This window comes from Acanthopagrus latus, chromosome 6 (genome assembly GCF_904848185.1).
Source record: "Acanthopagrus latus isolate v.2019 chromosome 6, fAcaLat1.1, whole genome shotgun sequence".
NCBI lineage: Eukaryota > Metazoa > Chordata > Actinopteri > Spariformes > Sparidae > Acanthopagrus > Acanthopagrus latus.
The window spans coordinates 20,750,216-20,771,659 of record NC_051044.1 but is presented as its reverse complement, the minus strand read 5'-3'; the positions used below and the strand labels follow the sequence as shown (position 1 = coordinate 20,771,659).

Here is a 21,444-nt window from a genome sequence, read left to right as displayed (position 1 = left end):
CCTACTGTTTGTTCTTTACTTGTACCTATTGTATACATTTTCAGGAAGTATTCACAAACCTTGACAGTCTTGGGGGGGAATCAGCTCCATTACAGATTGTTTTAACTCACAAGATTTAAATTGTTTTTATTTCATGTACTTTACAAAAGATGACATATTTACACTTGCAAGGTTAACACTTTGTCCAATGTGTATAAAAATTCTGATGGGAATAAAAGATGAGAACTTGGTACAAACATGTTGTATATTTGCAGAGGTGCCGTCTGCTTAGTGGTCCGAATTCATTAAAACCACAATGTAACAGTGCAATGAGGCAGTACAGTACTGAAATAGTTTATTTATGGCAGAGTTGATTTCATAGGTGGGAAAATGAAAATGGTAGTGTAGTAACTTGACTACAATCAACTGTTGGTGCTCTTTAAAAACTCTTAATTGAAATACCCCTCAGAATAACTGAATAAAAAGAGGAAAAAAAAAGTATTTTCTGTTCAGTTGTGATGTAAAGACTGAACTAGGCTCAGATCACTGTTACAAGATGTCCAGACATGGATGTGATCAATAACCCAATGTGCAATTACAAATAAAAAATTCATTACTTTTCCATAGGGAAGTACTGAATTGAGGTAACGTAATAAGGAATCTTTTTAAAATGTATTTAGGTTACCGCTGAGGCAACCAAACTGCTGTAGTGTGAAAATAAAGTACATAAGTCACTATTTAGCTGCATGTGCACATCCCTTCTAAAGCCATTATTACTTTGACAGTGGCTTAAGTTGTACATGGTTGTCTTGGCACATTATCACAATGTATCTTATTACTGCTGCCTGGGATTGATGCATACTGCATGTCTATTAAAAAGGTCATAACTTCCAGATGCAACAAGTTTCAAATCATGTTCAGGATAAATTGCTACTCTTAGAGGAGGAAATCACTCTGTGCCTCTTAGTGGAAAAAAGCAGCATGTCAAAGCAAACTCAAGGGAACTGACTAAAGAAATGTAAAAACAAATTGTGCACTCCAAGCAATAATAAAAATGCAGGGTTACAGAAAAAAAAGGTCAATTCTGTGTGTTCAGAGGAATGAGAGCGCACACACATCTACATGTTCAGAGGATGTCAGAAGTGGCAAGTGAGTAGGCCTTACTTCATTCCTGAGATATCACGAGCTGCGGTCCTGCAGGGACTTTGCTGGTCCAAAGTTTCTGAAACCAATTTTTCAATCTATTTGTCCCTTGTGTGTCTTCGCACAGGATGAAATTTTCCTGTGGGGTCTGGGATGAACCACTTGTCCCACACTTCAGTAAAGGAGGATGTTCTCCCCCACGGCTTATAGTGTCCATTCCAGTGGAGGAGTCTGGCAGCTTTCACAAACTGATTGGAGTAGCGGTTTCCAGCTCCACTTGTGCCTGAAAAACAAAATTTCACTGTTATATAATCATTAAGATTTATGTCATACTGTCAGTGATATTGATAATGAATGATAATCATTCCCCAAAACTTAATCCTCAGAACTTTTAACCTGAAAACTTCACATCTAACAGAGCTTCTTAGGACATTCGAAAAGTCTGTTAAAAGGAATAGTTCATTCAACATTTTGGGACACATGCTTATTTGAATTCTTGCCTACAGTTACATGACAGGATGATACCACACCCATATCTGCCTGTTCAGTATGTAGCTACAGCCAGGAGATGATGACCGGGAGCAGAGGGACATTTTTACCATTGCTTAGAGAACTCTAAAAATTGAAAAAATAACAACAACACTGTCCAACTGTATAAATCAGTTCAAGCTCAAGCTCTTAATGGATTCTAGTTTCCTATCAGTAACAAACCAGAGCTCACCAAGGTGCCTGACGTGCCACATGGGGTCGATCGAGGAGTGACGCTTGTAGAAAACAATGAGGAGTGGGGGGGTGGTGACACTCTCTGCCAGACTCTTACTGTACAGATCCTCCCTGAGGAATCCAATAATATTAACTTAATACAAACAGAAATAATGATTCAATTAGCGTTCAATTCATGCAAAATGGGGAGAAAAAAAATCCAGATTTTTGCCTTCAGCAGGGATGACTGTCTCATAATCACCCATCTTTTCAACAGTGTGAGTAACGTACTGTTTGTTCAGTTCCATCCAGTGCTCCAGCTGCTGGGTGATGTTCTGGTTCCTCCACTCAGTCAAGTTGGCAATGATGACCCCGGGGTTAAAGGAGCATGTGTTGGCTCTCATCCCCAGCTTCTTGATAGCCTCCTTCTTGAAGTCCAGAAAACCTATATAATTATTCTATTGAAAAAAGATTTGTATTTTAATCACGCTTATGATGCATAATTATAGATTGTTTCATATAACTGAATAAAACAAGATCATGGAAGAGATGCCTACCTGATTTCCAGCCCCTCGAATAATGCCCTTAGCAGATGCTGAATCACAGTCATCTGAGAAGGCAGCTGCGTGTCCTGGTTTGAGGTTGGTTTCATAAAGCTCCTGAATGTCCCCTGTTATAACACATATTGAGTTAATGTGTGAAACAGTACATGGAAAACACATTTTCTGAGTTACAAGCAGCTGTAAAATGTCTGGCCAAGGTAAATATCTTCCTTTATGGTGCCTCTTACCTTGTACAATGACATCGTCATCCAAATAGACAGCTTTCTCTGCCTCGGGTATGTATACAGGCAGATAAAACCTGGCGAAACTCAACTGAAAAGCAAACCGATAAAACAAAGTGTGCAAGAGATTAACATAAGTTAACAGCAGCATGAGTATCTTTTCTGGCCCGGTGATGAAGCGTTTAGTTGCCTTACTGGTTTTGTAGCCTCCAGGGTTTGTGGATCTTTCGTTATCTTCCCGTTGAGGAGCTCCGGCTGGAAAATAACTATCTTATATTTTATATTTTTCAGCTTCGTCTTACTAAGCCACACTCTGCAGATAAGAAAAAGGTCAAATGTTTTGTAAGACAAAGGTTTACTTGAATCAAATACAATACATTTCACAGATTCATCTTCTCTTAGGCGCCTAAAGGCAACAGAGATCTGCCTGTTGCCAAAGTCTACATAAAGACTTGCTTCATCGTCTTACTTTAGGTGATCCACCGTGTCATTCATAGTCACAATGGTGAAGGCAACATTGGCTTTACTGTTCTGGTAGACGCTGTTCATGGCAGCGACGACAGCACCGAGTCTGTCCTCAGCAGCAGTGATGAGGACGGGGATCTCCTCTCCTTTCCCTTTCCTCGAGACCTCTAGTCTGAGATCAGGAGACAACTCAGATTCAAAGGGAAGAATCATCCCCGCATCTGGATAAAGACACATTTGGTGTTTGATAAGTTGTTGATGTTTGAGGCTTTGTCTGATAAGATGATCACAACAACAGTGCACACTATATAGAGCAGCTGACACGCAAAAGATAAACATACTAGGGTGCTCCTTGTGTAGAAAGTCACTGAGGTTGAGGAGATTTCGTTGAACTATGATCAGGAAGGCCACAGCCAGCAGCACAAGGATGACCGCGTTTACTGGAAGGCACAATGAAGAGCTGACATTAGTAACAGATGGCAACAGTGTCAGTGTGGGAACTGTGAAGAACACACAAATGTTTAGATGTAATGTGAGATTTAAACGACAGCTCAATAATATCCGCTATGTTACCACTGTTTTTCACCAGCACTGGACAATCTGAACATGACAGACACGTTACAAAGATGCAAATAAAGACACCGGTTCATCCAAACTGACTCACCTCTCCTCAGTGTCATGACAACGGCCTCATCCGTTTTCCAGCTAAGAAATTCAACAAAACCAGTAAAAACTTAAAAGTTGACCTAAGTGCACCCCGAGGTGGATTAGCTGGCTAGCTAATGTGGACTGAGGTGAACCCGTTTATGTGCCACACCGCTGCGTGGCTGCTGCATGAACACACTACGAGACCGCCGGCAGACTAGCGGCTTTTAACACTCATTTGCTTAAATTTGAAATATCTGCAGCGCAGGTAAAGTCAGCTCTGAAGAAAAAACAAGTAGAGCAGCAAAAGTAATTCACGCTTGAGCCAAACTGCCAACTCAACATCAACAAGTTTATCCGTTATCCCAAATTGCACGTAGTAATGGCTGCCCGTGCATTTGCCTGACTATAAAATGACATTCGCTTGCTATTTCCAGTGTATAAAAATACTTCTGAGTTCAGTTAAGTATGATGACTATATAATTTCATGACAGGATATACAAGGTACCAATTACATGCTTAAAATATAAAAGTTAAAAAAAAAATCAGACATAACAACAGGCACACATTTAGGCAGGCGCAGCTTTCCACTAACCCCAGACCAAACTTGTTAAGAACGTGTTGCGCTTCGCCCAATCCCTGTCGTTTATAGAGCTATGAACCTGCACGGCAAACACAAGTTATGATACTCGGGAGGAGCCGGATGGGTCCTTGACAACACGACGTATCTTTTTGAAACCGGAAGCCAAACAGCCTCCGCTTGCGTCCGCTTGAGCCAAATTCAGCCTGTTTGTTCATTTTAAGCGAAAAGATGTTGTCTATATTCAAGAGCATTCCAACGCACATGGTAGGATATGATGCGATGATATGTGTTGAAGCTTTATAGTCATGCGAGTCATTCATAAATGCTTTTATATCATGATAACGGTAATTGTTAGCTAGCCAGTGATATGGTTGAATCAACGCAACAGCTGCTAGCTAACGCGATGGTGTCCTTTGAAGACATAACCAACGTGTTATGCTCTATAGAAGCTTTTAACAAAACTGCAAAAGAAATTCGTAACTTCTCTTCCGTTATTTAACATTGTCCTTATATTGGTGTCACGTTAAACAAAGCTATTAATCAACACCCATGTGACACCTGCTACCTGGTTAGCACAGATGGACCCACTATCATCATCACGTCAGTGTGAACTCATTGTATTATAACTATCTTCCTTATTTTGTGCTGCAGGACTATAAAGGCCAGAAGCTGGCTGAACAGATTTTCCAAGGAATAATACTCATCTCAGCAGTAAGTAAACATGATGCATTCAAATTAGCAATACAAATTTCCCATTATAGCAAGAGCTTTTTTACCTGTTCAGTTTCTCTGATATCATGTATATGGTTTTTCCAGGTGATTGGATTCGTGTATGGTCTGATCATTGAACAGTTCGGGTGGACAGTGTACATAGTCTTGGGTGGTTTTGCAATTTCCTGTGTGGTAAGTTTTTGTTTTGTAGTTCTTTTTATTTGTAGGGAAGGAGTATTATGTAGATGCCTTGTAAACGCAACTGGGATTTCTTGTCTGTTAACATTTATGGAGGCCCATACAACTGTCTACATTATGATTTTTTTTTCGTCCGTGTCTGTCCTTTAGTTGACCCTGCCTCCATGGCCTATGTACAGACAGAATCCTCTAGCCTGGCAGCCAGCTTTACCAGAGATCAGCGGGGAGCCCAGCCAAAAACCTCAGGAAAGTCTCAAGAAGAAGAAGCACAAATAACTCAGAACCATCCCTGCCTGGCTGTTAATACATCCTTTTTATATTGGAGATTATTTTGAATTTTGTCCCACAGGTCACATTTGAAGCATTCTTGAAGAAAACACCATTACAGTGTTTGATCAGTCATTAAATACTTGTGTCCAAATAATAAACATCTGATACTGTCCATCTTTCATAAATGGGATGTTTGATTTGTGTTGAATTGTTTTCTACAGCAGGACTTTCCAGCATGTGTTATAGTGCACGAAACTACAGTTTCAACAAAAAATACATGTAAAATTTATTAGAAACAATTCAAAAGTAATTATCTGCAATGCGTTATTCTACATTACATTATTTTGTGTTAAAGAAATTACAACACAGCAGTATTGAGATCTAGTGTCTTCACAGATACAGCATATGTAAAACAATTATTGAAATTCTGTCCATTATAAATAAACATGAACATCCACTACAGAAAATAAAGACATGGAGTGCTTTAACATGACAAAAAAATCTTTGCATAGCTATCCTGATTACAGGAGTAATTACAGATTCTATTTTTGATGAATGAGGTACAAAAAAAATATTTTACACAATTTACAAAATGGCATGCGGAACCGTATAATTGCAATTCCATGACAAAACCTGGATGCATAAATTATAGTTTGTGTGCAATTATGAGGGTGAAAGTGGCAATGCCACACAAGTGGGATTTGACAGAAAGTACATTCACAGACAATAATGTCTACTTAAAAACAAGCATTTCTTCTCAAGACTAAGCTTCCTGCTCCACGAGATCCGTCAAGATGCTTGCGTCTTTAAGTTCTCAAAAGTGATGTCATGGAAATGCAAATATACTCCCTTATATACAGCATTTTCTCTAAACCTGGAAGGCAATATCCTCAAAGAATTTCAGCTGCCTCACCATCACAGCATAAGCATAGTACTTTTCTTCTCCCATCTGGTCACGAAGGCACAGCTGCAGTGAGAATAAAAAAAGGATGTTAACTGTGACAAAGTACAGTCGAATTAAGAGCTTGAACTCAGCACAAACTGGGTTTTGCAGATAAATTGGTTCCACAGTGCATAAACAAGGAAATCTATTCCAAAGGCCTGATTGAGAGGAACATCACAGAAGTTGATCCAAAAGTTAACATATTTTTCTAACGAAGAGGTTAATCTAATTTCCTTAATTTATTTATTCTCATTGGGCCTTTATCTCTGCATTTATCTATGGCAGAATTTTAACCAAAAAATATTATACTTGGATTACATCTGCGTGACTTCCATTTTACTTCCTGGTGTAAAAGTACACAATGTATTTAAGGAAACCACATTATGTCTAAACATTTGCAAAGCATTATATACACATGAACAAACCAAACATATAATTTCCTATTCACCTATTTTGCTGCTTATACTGAGCAAGTGTTATGACTATGACTATAGTACGATAAGGTGTGATGTGTTTCTGTTCTCTCAAATCATACTTCTCGTTTGGTTTCATCCTCCTCCTCCATGATTTCCAGCACTCTGTCCAGCATCTTCACCCCCAGGCCCTTCACCACATCAGTCCTCAGCTGTTCTATGGCTCTCTTTATCTTGGCTGGACCAGAAGTGGAGCCTTTTGAAGAGACATGCTGGTTAAACACGAGGAAGCTCCAGAATGTCAGACTGATGACAATAGAGTTCGTATCTAACCTGCTGGTATTTCACCAAGTGACAGGCTCTCTGCTTCCTCCCGAGCCTTCCCATGAAGCACCAGAGTGTCCCTGTACCTCCTGTTCAATTTAAATTCTGGCAGTGCAGTAGAGCCAAATCTGCTTCTGTCCACCTCACACACACCATCTCCAATCTCCATTCTTAAAGTTTGGGTCATCATATGGACTAAATCCTGCATGTCACTGGATTCTGTCTTCCTGCAGATGACCAATAAAATCATGGATTACACAACTAAGTTACCCAAGGACTGTGAATCAGTGAATGTGTTAACATAGACCTTACATAGCTAATTAATGAATAGCAGTATGGTGTCTGAGTTGAGTTATGTTTCTTGCTCTCACCTTTCTCTGCTGTCTCCCTCTGAACGCTCTGTGGAACTTGTGGATGAGTTGTACTCATCTTCATCTGACCTACGCTCCGGCAGCTTATCCTGCTGTAAGGAAACACATCCCACTGCAGTTTTGAACAGATTTCTGTTTTAAATTCACTGTATAATTAGACCAAATGGGTTACACATGCCACATCTATTTTTTGTCATACTAGGAGACATCCAAAAAGTGCATTGCCCTTTTAATGACCTTTCAAAGTCCAATTAAAGTTCATAGCAACAGGGTGTCTGTACCTTACTGTGGGTCTCAGTAATATTTTCTGATACAGATCTGGTAACCGGGACACTGTAGTGCTCATCTGTGGCGGATGTGACATCATAAGATGCCCTTCTCACAACATTAACACCTGTGGAGGGAGCATCATCACAAATACAAAAATAAATACCAATAATTACTTTTCTTTATTCAAGCCTCCTATCTTTAGTTTAACTGTTTCTTGTTATAGGTCCAACTGAAAATGTTCTGGTGTCGGGACAGTTAAGACAGAAGTACCTGGCTGGCTGGCACACTCCTGGGACTGCCTCAGTCTTCTCCTCTCTCTGGCGGACAAAGGCCGATCCTGAATATAAAATTGAACTCCATTTTACTGACAACTGCTGGTTTAGCAAGAATACACTAATATAGCTAAACCATCAGCCATGACCACAAAAATAGTTCAACACTGTTCACTAAAACTGAACAAACTATGACCTTACTTGATTTCGACGACAAAATGTTTATACAGCTTTTTTTTTTTCTTTTTTTTTTTTTAACTAACATACAACATTACAGCTTTGTAGTAATGAGGCTGTATACTGTGGAGGAGAATTGTCACCTGTGGCAGTGGTAAGAGTCCGTCATTACGGGAACTAACTGATGTGGAGGTTGCAGCTACATCCGCCCTCTTGCTCTCTGTGCTCCTCCTGCTCCTCTTCTTCCCCTCCACAGCAATGCTCTCAACCGGAGGAGGAGGTAAAGGTCTAGAAGTGGCTACCTTGGACTAACAGAAGGCAAAAATCCAAACTGATAAAATTAAGATACAAAACACAAAATAATTTTAGAAACCTCACTGCCTGTATCTTTACCTTGTCCTGATCTCCACGTGTCCGTCTTATGTCCCTCTTGCTGTGCTGCTGTGATACAGATGGCTCTGATGAACGGATGCATGGAGTGGTAGGGCCCTGCTTACTGGCTGGTGAGGGAGAATCCTCCAGAACGGGCTCCTAAACAGACACAAGTATACTTTTTCCACTGTGGCAAAACATAAGAAAAACTTACGGTGTCATGTGCCATTGGTTGTTGCTGCCCTGCACCATCAGTTTATGGGCTTTACTCTGGCAAGAGTTCACAGAGTGAATACAATGTAAATGTATTCAATGTAAATGCTCACCAGTGCTGGAGGGAATGGCTCTAACAGCTTTTCAGTAGATTCTAGGTTTTCCTGGAAACACATTAATTAACACACATAAACAAATATTTCATATGAAAACATCAGAACAACGCTGTATTACTATAAGCACTTACTTGGATGTCTGAGGTATGTTGCTGTGTTGGAGCTCCCTTGAGAAGGGTAACCGTGTCATCTTTATTGTCTATAGTCACATCCAAACTCACTCCGATATTTTCATTATTCGATTTGTGTGCAGTTTTCCTCTCAGGGATGGAAAAATCAGCCTTTCTCTCCACTTCTAGGTTTGTGTTCTGCATGTCAGCCTCTTTAAGTAACTCCATGGTATCCTCCTTATCATCCACCACTGACATCTGTTCCTCCCCACGGACAATGGAAAATGTATCCCGAGGGTTTGGCCTGGCCTGTTGGTGGATGTCCAACAACCCATTGGATGCCCTCCTCTCGCCTGCTCCCCGACTGACAACACCTGATACAGGCTTCAGAGAGGACTTAACAGGGGAAGGAGGGGGCGAGGGATCTGGTTTCCCTCGTCCCCTGTTGTCTTTGTACACACTGTGAGTCACAGGTTCATTACCTGCCTGGTGCTGTGACACAACTGACTGAGGCCCCTGCACCTGTTTCTTCAGTAGGTCCTCATCCTGCTGCCCTTGAATATCAATATTAATGTTGCTGATGGTTGCCAGGGACACGAGGCTGGCTTTGAGAGCATCAGGAGAGGAGGGTTTGTATAGCGGAGGTGTTTGGACTGGAGTGGATTCAATGATGCCATTCCAAACCTTTTGCGGTTGAGATTTCTCTTCTTTCTGAGGAAGGCAAGAAAAAACAAAAATCACAATAAACTCTCACAATTTCCCACCTGACATCAGCACAAGAGAAACCCAGGTACACTGACTTTAACTTTGCTTTAATCACAGCGATCCTCTGGACTGTTGTTATACTTAACAACTTAACATAACAAGGATACATCTACCTACACCTATTATATATAAACCTATAACAGAGGAATTTATTCAGGATTTGGTTAAGGCAGTTTGAAAAAACACTGATTCAGTGTCATGTCAGGATTAGAATGGTGTGCAATTTCTGTTGATTGTGTGTCAGAAAAGGCTCAGTGTGGCTTAAATCTAACAACATTTGCGTGAAAGTTTCACTATTTTACAGTAAAAATATAACAGCTATACATTTTTACCATATTGCTTACTGTGACTAGGAAATAAAAAGCATGTTCATTCAGAAAGCAAAATGAGGTGTCAATAAATTATCAAATGTCACAACCATATATGTTATGCTAATATTAAAGCCAGTTGATGTTAATGCTGACGTTTATGAGTTTTTGCCATTGACAGCAGCACACTGCTAGCACTTATCATAAGCAACACTGTTCATTGTTTGAGTCTGGCAAATGCAGTACCATCTATCCATCTATCTATCTATCTATCTATCTATCTATCTATCTATCTATCTATCTATCTATCTATCTATCTATCTATCTATCCATCCATCAATCCATCATCCCTAAACGGCACACAAATAACCATTTTATTCAAACAAAGTAGTATGTACTAGCCGGCTAAATAAAATGCAGTATAACACATGACAACAGGCAAAAAGTTCCCTTTAATAATAAATCCTCCTTGTTGAGTGTAAGATACCTGTATGTATCACTACTTCATTATGACATAACATTATAACAAGAAAAACAAGAAAATCATAGAATAGTTTTTCAATAAATGACAACACAGTTTAGTAAGTAGTGACTGAAAAACACTGAGCTACAACTCCCAATTGTAAAAAAAGTTGGAACATTGTAAAACATAAATACAACAGAAAGTAATAATTTGATGATCCATTTTAACTCAATTTAAAACAGAACAAAGAAAAAATATTTAATGTTGTACCTCATCATCTTTACTGATTTTACAAAATTTGCTTATTCTGAATTTGAGATATTTTTCAAGCAAAAAACAAAAATAGCCTGTTGAAACTTTCCACAGGTGAAGGTTAATTGGAAACAGGTGATAGTATCCTGATTGTGTACAATAGGGGCATCCTGGAAAGGTTCAGTTGTTCCCAAGCATGTGAACAAGCACTAGGGAGTGATGAAGTGTTCTTTAAACGCATCCATTAATCTATTCATAACTGACTGCATTCTGTTCTTAATTGTGTTGTGCGCAGCCTCCAAACCTTTTTGGATTAGTATATAATAACATAAATAACAAAGTTGTCTGTGTTTTAACTGTCATGCTATTCTGCAGTGACTCACCCGTTTCATTCTGGCTAGAGGTTCAGACTGGGGACTCCTTTCAGGTTTTGGCTGAGATGATGCCACAGACGATGCCCTGTTAGCCTTATAATCACCACTGCCACCCACAGCTTTCTTTCTTGACTTGGCAGTTTTTCTAGTAAGAACCATAACAAACAGTTGTTAAAAATGTTTTCAATTTAGTTATCACTAGGAACTCACTGTGGCAGAGGAGTAACAAAAATGGAGGATTAGATATATAATAATATAATAATATCCGACCGTGTAAGATTATCAAAAAGTATACACTGAAAGAAATGTCAGGAAAGGAAAAGAAAAACTAAAAAGTTTTGTATGAAATAAACAGCCTTAAAGTCATTAGATATAATGACAAAGCAGTCAGGGCCACCTACTCTTTAGTGGCCTCAAGGAACATGGCGATTTGTCGTTTGATGTAGGGCTGCCGGAGGATAAGTTTGACATCAGGCCTGTCTTCGGGTCTCTTACACAGCATGCTCTTGATTAGATCTCCCAGCTGGGGATCGTACCTACTGGGCATCTGTGGCAGCTGATGAGAAACCCGGAGAAAAACATTATATATCATTGTGACAGTATTTTTTTGGCCAGAAATTACATTTCTCGATTATCAGGGTACAGAAAAATAACTCATTGAATGAACAAGAAGAGAACCAATGTAATGTTTTTTACTGTCATGTTGTTTCTTTTTATGTATGTTTTTTCTGCAAATACCACAAGACTATTCCAAACATTGACTAACCTTTCCTCTCAGGAAATGACAAACAAACTTCACAACTCGGATCAATATTCAAACATTTTGTCTGCAAAACAATGATTACTTGCAGGTGGAAAAGAATAAACAATTCATTAAAGATAAAAACATTCAGGGGTGCCCACTAGCTCAGTTGGTAGAGCAGGCGTCCCATGTACAGAAGCTTTTTCCTCGCTGCAGCAGACCAGGGTTTGAATACAACCTGCAGCCCTTTGCATCATGTCATTCCACCCTTTCATCTCTCTCAACTGTCCTATCAACAAAGCCATGAAAGGCAAAACATAAACAAATAAGTAAGTAAGTAAGTAAGATGCAACATACCTTTCCTTCTACAATGCGATAGACCAGTGAGTTCATGTCCTTGGCATTGAAGGCATGTTTCAGGGTGGACATTTCATACACACAGCAACCCAGGGCCCATACATCTGACTGGAAAAAATAACAACCATGTGTAAAGCAGTTTATATGAGAGCTCATGAATAAACCTACACAGTGCAACTGCAGACAACCTAATCACCTTGTGGTTGTAGGGTTTATTGGAGAAGAGCTCTGGACTCATGTAGTAAGGGGTCCCTATGAGTGTGCTGGCCATATCATTCTGGTTCTCCAATACTCGTGCGATGCCAAGGTCCCCAACTTTGATGATGTTGGTCTTTGTCAGGAAGATGTTCTGTGTTTTAAGGTCCCGGTGAAGAATGTTCCTCTCATGGAGGTACTGCAAAGTAAAATGACAACAATAACTCCTTATGTCCTTTAATCATATAAATAAGTTACATTTGACTCTCACATGGCCTTAACTTTCAATCTCACAGCATACCTGGAGGGCCATGGCTATCTGCACAAACCACTCCACCACCTGCCTCTCAGGTAAGAGCTCGCCCTTTTGCTGTTTGAGTCGATGATACAGGTCGCCACCTTCACAGAAACCCATCACAATGTACAGCTGGCAGTCGTCTCCTTCCCATGACTCCCTGTATGTCACAATGTTAGGATGTCGCAGCTGGGACAGGAGCTGCGCCTCCTGCTCGGCAGAACGCCGCTCCCGCTTGGAGGAGGTGATTAAATTCAGCTTCTTGATAACATACTGGAAAAAAACAAAAGATTGCACATATACTCTCTGTGAATTGTAAATGAAAGAAAACACGTCATTCTATAATTGTGATCAGGAAGCAAACATGACAATCACCATAGGATGAAGAAGCTGCAACCAGATCACAAAGAACTGACCTCAGCTATAACTGTTTTATAGTTTATATAGACCCGGGATTCACAATCCTTGCCATGTGGATCACAAGTTGGTGATCCACATATGAATGAGTACTTTTCAAGCCATGAAACGCCGAGAGTCCTGCAACTGAAACTATTTTTTATGTTTGATGGCTTTAAAGGCCAAGTACAAATCTTCGTCTCCTGGAGGATGATAACTCTCAGCATGGTGTTTAGTAGTATAAATCATGTAAGTACAACTTCTCAATGTTAAGTGGTTAAATCTAATTGTCCCTGTACTCTCAAACAGAAGGAAACAGCTCGCATAAACTGTTGTATTGCTGTAGCTAATAAATAACACAAATTATGTTCCCTAACACATGACGTGACTGTTTCGTTATGGATGTGACAGTATCATGAGATTAGCTTCATAAATCTGAGCATTATTAATGAGAGCGTAAACAAATCTGCTAGCCGACTTTAGCTAACTTTAAGCTAGTTGAACTTTAGCGGGGTTTGAGGATGGCAAGCTAAAAACTATCAACTGCAAACGCTATATGTTGGTTATTTTTAGCTCATGTGTGATGTACTGAATGCCACACATATTGTCCGCCTCTCACCTGTTTTCGGTCTGATTTGTGTTTCACCAAGTTCACCTCCCCGTAGCTCCCCTTCCCGACGACCCTGATGAAAATATAATTATTCATCATTCTTCAAAAGGCTTCATAACGCGACCCGAAACGCTGAAACGTCACTCGGCAAGCACAGCGGTTTTATTTCGCCCCATACTCGAGCTGCAGGGGACGAGACAACGATAAGAAATCTGTGTGGGGAAACTTCGCACTAGTTAGCTCAGTGCCAGCGATGAGGTTTTGAAAACGCAGGAAATCTGCAGCACTCGATAGTTTTTCGTCACTAGGCAACTGTCAGCTTACCGCCGACGATGGAGAGAGGGTCCGACCGGACACAAACACCGCCCCGTCTACAGCACAGCGCCCCCCCAGAGTGTGCTGGTAAACACCGGTACTGCTTCACTGTCAGGACGGTTTGAGGCAGTTTATTCTGATTTTACAAACATAAAAGCTCACATTTCAAGTGTCTTTGTACTGCATATTTTCAAATATGTTATATTACATATAACATGTCATTAAGTTTTTTAGCATTTTAATTTTTTTCACCTTTTTTTGTACTTTTCCTTACCTGAAATCGGGCAATACCAAAGTGATCTGTGCAAATAAATAAGAATAGTAAAGGCTGCAGTCTAATAATAGGACAGGTGTATTTAGCGATTTTTTTCTGTGCACATTTGAATCATGCTTCATCTCATTTACATGTGAATGAGATGCAAATGCAATCCCATTAATTAAAGTGAAGATTTCACACATATGGTCTGCCTGCCATGGAAAAGACGAACATCTTTAAAAAATGCACCATGTAGTTTACAGGAATACATTTTAATCAGCAGAGCAGATTGTTTTTATGCCTTGACAAACTAGATAAACAAACTCTCTTTGTTTTTATGACAGAATAAATGGAGTAAACAAACCGATCTTAAAGGATAACACAATTCCCTCTGTTTTACTTTGTTTATATTTGGCGGATTGTGTCATCTTTCTAGCTTCAAACAGTGTCACTGGGACCTTATTTTCCTCTGACTGTTTATGAAGTAATGGAAAAAATTATATTTCTGAGTTTGTTATTCTCAAATCAACATTGTGAATGTGAAACTTCTCAGTTTGAACTTCTCCAAAACTATGTAGTGTCCCGTTAATTACATGTCAAGTAAGAAAAAATATATATTTCTGTTTTGTAAATCAATATTTCATTCGTTATGTTCCCCTTTGCATTTTCATTGTATTGTATCGTGTCATGATGTAATTCCTTACTTGTGTGGACCCAAGTAAGAATACGTTCTGTCTTGGAAGTTGCTAATGGGGATGATGATATTTATAATAACATAACACCTCCGGGCACCTGAATTGATGCGCAAGTCCCATTGCTGTGTTGTTACCTCCACACTTTGGTTTAATTTCAGGCACATTGTTTTTGTGAATTTTACTGTTTGGGCCCTTACAATCCACTAGATGGAGCACCAGACCACTGCGAGCCGACACCGTACTTATTCATTGTTTCCCAGTACCACGCACCTGGCAGGGAGAATGGAGAATGGAAAAGTCACTCGTTTATGGTTTCTCGCAGGCTTTATTTTGAGCATCATTACAAACAGATACGTACAAAACAACAACAAATAACTGCAGTAAAAGAAAATAATGAGTAAAAACAGTTACTTTTTTTTTTTTTTTTTTAAATCTAGAGCATATCAAAGTAGGCCTAAAGAACAATACTGCAATACAATAGAGACGTTGCAGATGTTAGACACGCAGCTGAAGCAGCAAGTTAAGCAAAACGTTAAGAAATCCCTCTCCTCTCAAAGTCAGATCAAATTTGCCCCCTTTAATCAAACTGTAAGCTCTATTAAGATGTTCACTACATCCACGGGCCTGCTGTTTGTGAACGTCACCACCGGATCTGATATAGACCTGCAACAGTAGCTCAGAGTTTGAGCGTTGATAGAGGCTAAAACCTACAACTGCAAGTCCACTACCTTTTATCTATTTACTCTTATTTTATCTACTTGTCTGTAAATAGTAGTTCTGTTTTTCAGTTTTACCTATCTTTGTGTGGCGTTATTGTCCCCTCTATCTCTTCTTGGAGCCATCATGTTCATGTGTTTAACTTCCCACAGACTCGGTCAATAAAGCGGATTCCGACTAACAGCGGGCGCCTTTATTCTACTGTCAGGCTGCCGCTCACCTCTCCGAGCCTTTCCATCCAGGGTATAGTACAGTGCAGCGCAGGAGTCACGGTGGAGGGAGGTGACCAATACCGTCACAGAACTGTTTACCTGTGCGCCACAGCTCGGGCTCCGATTGGTCCCGCTCGGCGTCCTGCCCTGCGGTGACGTCAGGAAGAGCGCTGCTGGTGAGGTTGCCAAGTACAGATTCCGTGTGAGAGCGCTCCGAGTTGGAGAGGCAGATAGACGGACACTGGACACGGCTGCTGGACCTCACGCACCGGTACATTTCAGGTAGGAGAGACTGCTGCCGCATTGTCGTGACTCAAACTTTTATTTCTCATCCTCTTTCACGGAAGGCTTGGAGAGATGTTACAGCGTAGGTTTTCTTGCTAGGTCTCCTCCTGACAGGTCGTTTTTGTTTTTTGTTTTTATCAGTTAGCTAACCTTAACTGCCGCTTTATCGCAGCCGTTGGGGACTTTTCGCTCAGAGTAACTCATGGAGAGAGATTTAACGACTTTAAAACCATAGCTAAGTTATACGTAGCTTCACAACAGGGGAGACGGCCGAAGTTGAGAGCAGCCGACAGCGTCAGTTATGCATAATGGTCAGTACTCCCATTCACACCAGCAGGACCTCTATGTAACTGAAGCTGCGGTTTCAAAGATCAGATACCGACATGGAATATGCGACTGAAGTGTCTTCTTCCATGCAAACCAGTACAACTACTCTGTCCTTTGAATTAACATAATGTATTGAAGTCAAGCTTGTACAGTATCTACAAGCAACTCTCTAGAAAGAGCCCTCATTGGTGTTGTTGTTATTCTTTACAGTATAAATGGCGCGAAGGTTTTCTCCCTTAATATGCGGCGATGTGTAATCTTCCGCTGCTCCTTTCTCCTTCCCTCTTTCTGTTTCTGTCTCCCTTTCACTCTCAACTCTCTCCTCACACACACACACACACACACACACACACACACACACACACACACACACACACACCTCCTCATCTCCTCTGCCTGTCCGTGGGATCTCGCCAGGAGAAGTCTGCTTATCAATTAATAAGCTCACTTTGAGAGGAGATTTGTTGTGCGTCATCGACACCAGCTGACCAATCAGACTGCTGGTTAGAAAATCTCCCAGTCCAGCCAATGGGTTGCATGGGGTTTCCAGGGCTAGGCGACCATGTAGTTCTGGGACAGGCACCATGGCGAGCAGCCGAGGGAGTGATGGTGATGAGTTGGTTGGTTCTCTGACATCTACAGTAGTAAATGTTGATGTTTCTCTTCATGCTTTTAAACATGTTGCTCTTGGCACAGCAGGAGAAAGCGCTCGCCCCCAACCGCTACTGCATCAGTTCAACCGTTTTGACCCAGTGAATCATCTTTATTTGTTGAACTGAATGTGTGAATGGAGCGTTGTTGTGCTGGCTCTAGCCTCCATCGACGCTTACAGTTATTTTGCTGAGATTGCCAAGGAGACGTTAAAGCCATTAAGGTAAAAATGAGACCAAACCGAAACCAAATACCAGCAAAAATGAATTATACTGCTTGAACAGTGATTCAGAACCCTGGCTAACTGGATTTGTTGTATTTTTTTTCTTTTCTTTTTAAACTGCCCAGCTTTGGTCTTCAGGCCAGATTTCAGATTGATGCTCTCAAGGCATTAAAAGATCAGACATGTAGCTCCGCACCTGACCAAACTAAGCCCTAAAAAGAAGAAGTCAGATAAAAAAAACATTTCAAAAACAATTTGGCTTCCCGCGCAGTCAATCTGATTTAACAGGAATGCGGTCCTTCGGCATGAGCCTGCCAAAGCCTGTCCGTAAGTTGGCAAGACAGGAAATTCACCACTGTTTGGAGTCATCTATTGTCTGCCGGGATAACAAGTAAAACAAGTAAAGGCACCCAAAACTCTAAATATTTAAAATCAGCTATTTAATGTTGCTTGTTAGTTTGTTATCAACACATTTGTTGAGAAGCGAGCCACCCAGTTTGAAGAAAATAAGTGGAACCTTCTCAAGTTTTAGTTCAACTCCAAATATCTGTTTTTAATATGTTCGTCTGTTTGATTCTGTCTGTGTGCATGTGTGTATGCGAGACTTGCCAAAATGTTTTAACACCATTGCAGATAACATTTCACACTCAAGCAACACAAACTATGCGTCATTTTGTCACATTTAACTGTGGTGGTGCGTATGTGTGTGTGTGTGTTTCTTCTGTCCACTGCACATCACAGGAATGGGAAACCAGTGAGTACAGCGACACACTTCTGTGTAAACCTTAAACAAGGGTGAATGCTGCATGTCACAAACTACTCAGGGAATGTCGTCATGGTATTGTGCATCTCCCTATCTCAAGCCTCTTCAATCCTGTTGCTTCTTGGGTCTTTGAACAGCATAATCTTCACCCGCCGACCAAACGTCATGTCATCAGTGGACATGGAGGGGCTGGTTTTGGCCCTCTACATGCTCATACGACACCTGCATGTGTCTCTCCCCTCTACTCTCCCAAGTTTTTCAAAATTTGCCCCCATCTGCCCCTGTGTGTCCTAAACATGAACCTTATCCTGCTGTTTATAGCATTTTCCTGTTTGATAAACAGGACCCCCTTGCTCCAACTGCTTGAAATGTGTCCTTTAAAATGTAAAGTGATTCTGCCTAATCCAGATGTTTGTGCAACTGAAGTGAAATCCAAGTGCTGTGAAGGAGATTTAGGTGCATGTTGGTATTTCCTGGGTACACACACAGTTGCTACCTGTTAGATTTCTAAAATGAACACAACCAGTGACAAGTAAGGTCGGTGCATTCTGACTTTGATGTTTAAATGACTTTGATGTTCGATATCACCCATTCTCGGTGCATGAATTAACATGAATCTCCATGAATCTCAATATGAGCAAGGTGAGATGCTACAAACAAGCAGTATGTGAGAAGTGCTTTCACTCCTTCTCTGACTTCAGTGTCTTCTCTTGTGCTGTGCAAGTTATTTTTAACCAAAAGATAACTACTCTTTAAGCAGGAGAACTGTGATGCCCTGCCTGACTAATGCAAGTTAGGGGACACAGCTGCTGATATTATTATTTCTTTTTTGCTCTATATAAGGCTGGTCAGTGTTTCTGAAAAGGTGGAGATGACGCAATCAGATGTCTTGTTTTGTCTCAGTGATATTCAGTTCATGGTCGATGAAAACGTAAATAAACCAGAAAAAGAAATGAAGAAACTGCAATTCCTTCAAAAATTGAAAAAGCAGTTATCCAAATAGTTTGAGATAAATTTAACTTCATAGGTGGTCAATTATCAGTCAATAATTGGAGATCACTATTAATTTGAGGTAGAGAAAGTAAGCAATATTCACATTTGAGAGGCTGTAATCAGACATCGTAGTTGTATTTATTGAATAATGAATCAATGATAATTGTCATGAAATATTTCTTTGTCGATTGAGTTTCAGCACTACAGACTCGTCTACAGCGTCTTCTCCTCACAGTAACCAGACATAAGGAACTTTACAAAAATCACATTATTCTTTGTACAAATACGGTCATGTAATCGTTTGTATTTTCAGATTGGTGTGCATTAACCTACTCCAGATCACTTTTGAATGAAAACACTGATGGGGAAAAATCATGGTCTGTAATGGATCCTCAATTTCCACAGAAAGAGACTGGTGTCAAGTTGAAGATGTACTGCGGAATAGAGTTACAGTCTACACTATGTATTGTTTGTTTGTCCCTGACAGTAAGAAAAGACGACAGGAACACAGGCCCTAAGATTTACCAGCAAAGCTTTAACACATTTGACTGGACTTCCTCTTACCACTTCCCCTAAGCACATTTACTTTGTGTGCTGCTTTTTAATTTAGAAATACTTCCTTTACTTCAGTTGCTTTAAATGGTATGCAGAATGCAGTGGGGGAAATGATGGTTGACTTAGATATTGTTATAAATATACAGTTGTAAGTTTTGTTCCCAGTGGTTTTGGTTACATTGTTCAGCACATTTACATCAGATAAAGGCAGAGTAGTATCTTCAATCGTGAACTGAAAATGGTCATGTGAATTAGAGTGACATTTAAAATCACGGCCACGTTGCTGCTCTACCATTGAGTTGTACAGTATTGAATGTATACCTGTTTAGGTTATATTATATTTCAATGCTTCCTGTCTTTGATATGTGCTTCTAATACATATCCAATAACCACAAGCGGGACGCTTTCATGTTTTCTTTTTTACTAACCATAACGCACTTCAGCCAGCCATCAAATGATTCCCACCATAGCTGCACCTGCCATTAATCCCTAAAGCAATTTAGACTCTCAGATACCATAGCAGCTCCTTTGGGTTTCCATGACAACAGGTATGACTTCGCCGACTTCTGACATTAGTGAAGGCAGCGAGAGGGCCACTGCACACATGTGCGTGCGTGCATGTGTGCATGAGAGAGAGAGAGACAGAGAGTCTCTGTGTGCATCAATCGGTAACTGCAGTGAAATGCAGCTAGAAGAGGCCACATCCTATTAACGTTTATTCTGAGATAACAGCAGTGTTAAGTCTCACCAGTCTGTCTGTCGTTTAATGCCGCTCATACACACAATTCAGGCTTTAAGTGAGGTGGCTGCACTGATAGGGAGATGATTAACCGTGCTATTATATTGTCTTTGACAAAATGGCTCTTGTACTATCGAGAACAATATGTTACATCATCTCATATAGATAGACTATGTAGTTGCCAGGCAGGCAGCAGGAACAGAGGAGGAGTGAGGCACGCTGATATGAACAGGGCTATTTTAGTCTTCCAGGTCTTGAGTTATAGACACTTTCTGGGTTTAGATGATGATATCAGTGACAGCAGGGTCCTCTGTGATCACTACCTCTCTTGAGAGTATCGTGAGGACAAACATCTGAATGTGAACTTCCCCTGAGAAATGAACAAGTGAGACAAAGGATTAACATTGTTGTTTTCCTTCTCTAACTCTTAAAGGTAGGAGTGTCTCTGGGTATGATATTTGATTTGGCACAGGTTGTGAGGCTAATTCCCTAAACGTTGTGCATACACAAGCTCAGTAAAAGTCCATTTACAAAAAAAAAAACTGACATATTATAGATTACAGCAGTGTATTGCTGCTGCAGCAGAAAAAGAAACATGGATCAGTATCATGTTATATTAGGAAAAGCTTATTGTTATAACTAGAGCCTGACCAAAAACTGGATTTTGGAAGTAAAAATTCAAATATTTACTCTATATACTCTATATAACCTCCACACATTTTTGCCAATGATCCCTCAAATGTGGGTATTAAACAGTTTTGACAAAGATATCCAACCTAGGCAGGATATTTTGCAATTTAACAATAAACTTTTTCATCTAGATGGGGCAGCTGTAGCTCAGCGGGTAGAGCAGGTCGACTAGTGATCGCTGGTTCAAATCACAGCTATGGGCAGG

General features: G+C 40.3%; 4 protein-coding genes across 7 annotated transcripts in view; 2 read left to right on the top strand and 2 right to left on the bottom strand.

The window, feature by feature from the left end:
• Nucleotides 1–96: 96 nt before the first annotated feature.
• Nucleotides 97–4,119, bottom strand: glt8d1 (glycosyltransferase 8 domain containing 1). The gene is made up of 9 exons (XM_037099617.1): nt 3,738–4,119; nt 3,415–3,513; nt 3,078–3,294; nt 2,804–2,921; nt 2,615–2,699; nt 2,382–2,494; nt 2,116–2,282; nt 1,844–1,956; nt 97–1,405 (listed from the first exon to the last, which is right to left on the bottom strand). The coding sequence occupies exons 1-9, from the start codon at nt 3,751–3,753 to the stop codon at nt 1,221–1,223; spliced, it is 1,113 nt and encodes a 370-aa protein (XP_036955512.1). The 5' UTR covers nt 3,754–4,119; the 3' UTR covers nt 97–1,220.
• Nucleotides 4,120–4,376: 257 nt separating this feature from the next.
• Nucleotides 4,377–5,652, top strand: spcs1 (signal peptidase complex subunit 1). Its single transcript, XM_037099621.1, has 4 exons — nt 4,377–4,565; nt 4,953–5,012; nt 5,118–5,204; nt 5,361–5,652. Exons 1-4 carry the CDS (start codon nt 4,530–4,532, stop codon nt 5,484–5,486), a joined length of 309 nt encoding a protein of 102 aa, XP_036955516.1. The 5' UTR covers nt 4,377–4,529; the 3' UTR covers nt 5,487–5,652.
• Nucleotides 5,653–5,741: 89 nt separating this feature from the next.
• Nucleotides 5,742–14,138, bottom strand: nek4 (NIMA-related kinase 4). Of its 2 annotated transcripts, none has more exons than XM_037099613.1 (16): nt 13,828–14,138; nt 12,819–13,085; nt 12,519–12,716; nt 12,323–12,430; nt 11,625–11,779; nt 11,233–11,368; nt 9,083–9,772; nt 8,949–8,999; nt 8,644–8,781; nt 8,394–8,558; nt 8,072–8,138; nt 7,813–7,925; nt 7,532–7,623; nt 7,170–7,387; nt 6,959–7,092; nt 5,742–6,447 (listed from the first exon to the last, which is right to left on the bottom strand). In XM_037099613.1, exons 1-16 carry the CDS (start codon nt 13,915–13,917, stop codon nt 6,349–6,351), a joined length of 2,721 nt encoding a protein of 906 aa, XP_036955508.1. In that variant the 5' UTR covers nt 13,918–14,138; the 3' UTR covers nt 5,742–6,348. The 2 variants fall into 2 exon arrangements, with proteins under 2 accessions (XP_036955508.1, XP_036955509.1); XM_037099614.1 differs by having other exon boundaries at nt 7,532–7,620.
• A 1,961-nt stretch (nt 14,139–16,099) lies between these two features.
• The window catches only part of camk1b (calcium/calmodulin-dependent protein kinase Ib), a 32,630-nt gene continuing 27,285 nt past the window's right edge, over nt 16,100–21,444 (top strand). The window contains exon 1 of one of the 3 annotated variants that reach the window (XM_037099619.1): nt 16,100–16,295. The gene's annotated coding sequence lies outside the window, so the exon portion shown is untranslated. The remainder of the gene's footprint in view (nt 16,296–21,444) is intronic. The other 2 variants (XM_037099620.1, XM_037099618.1) reach the window with 2 other exon arrangements.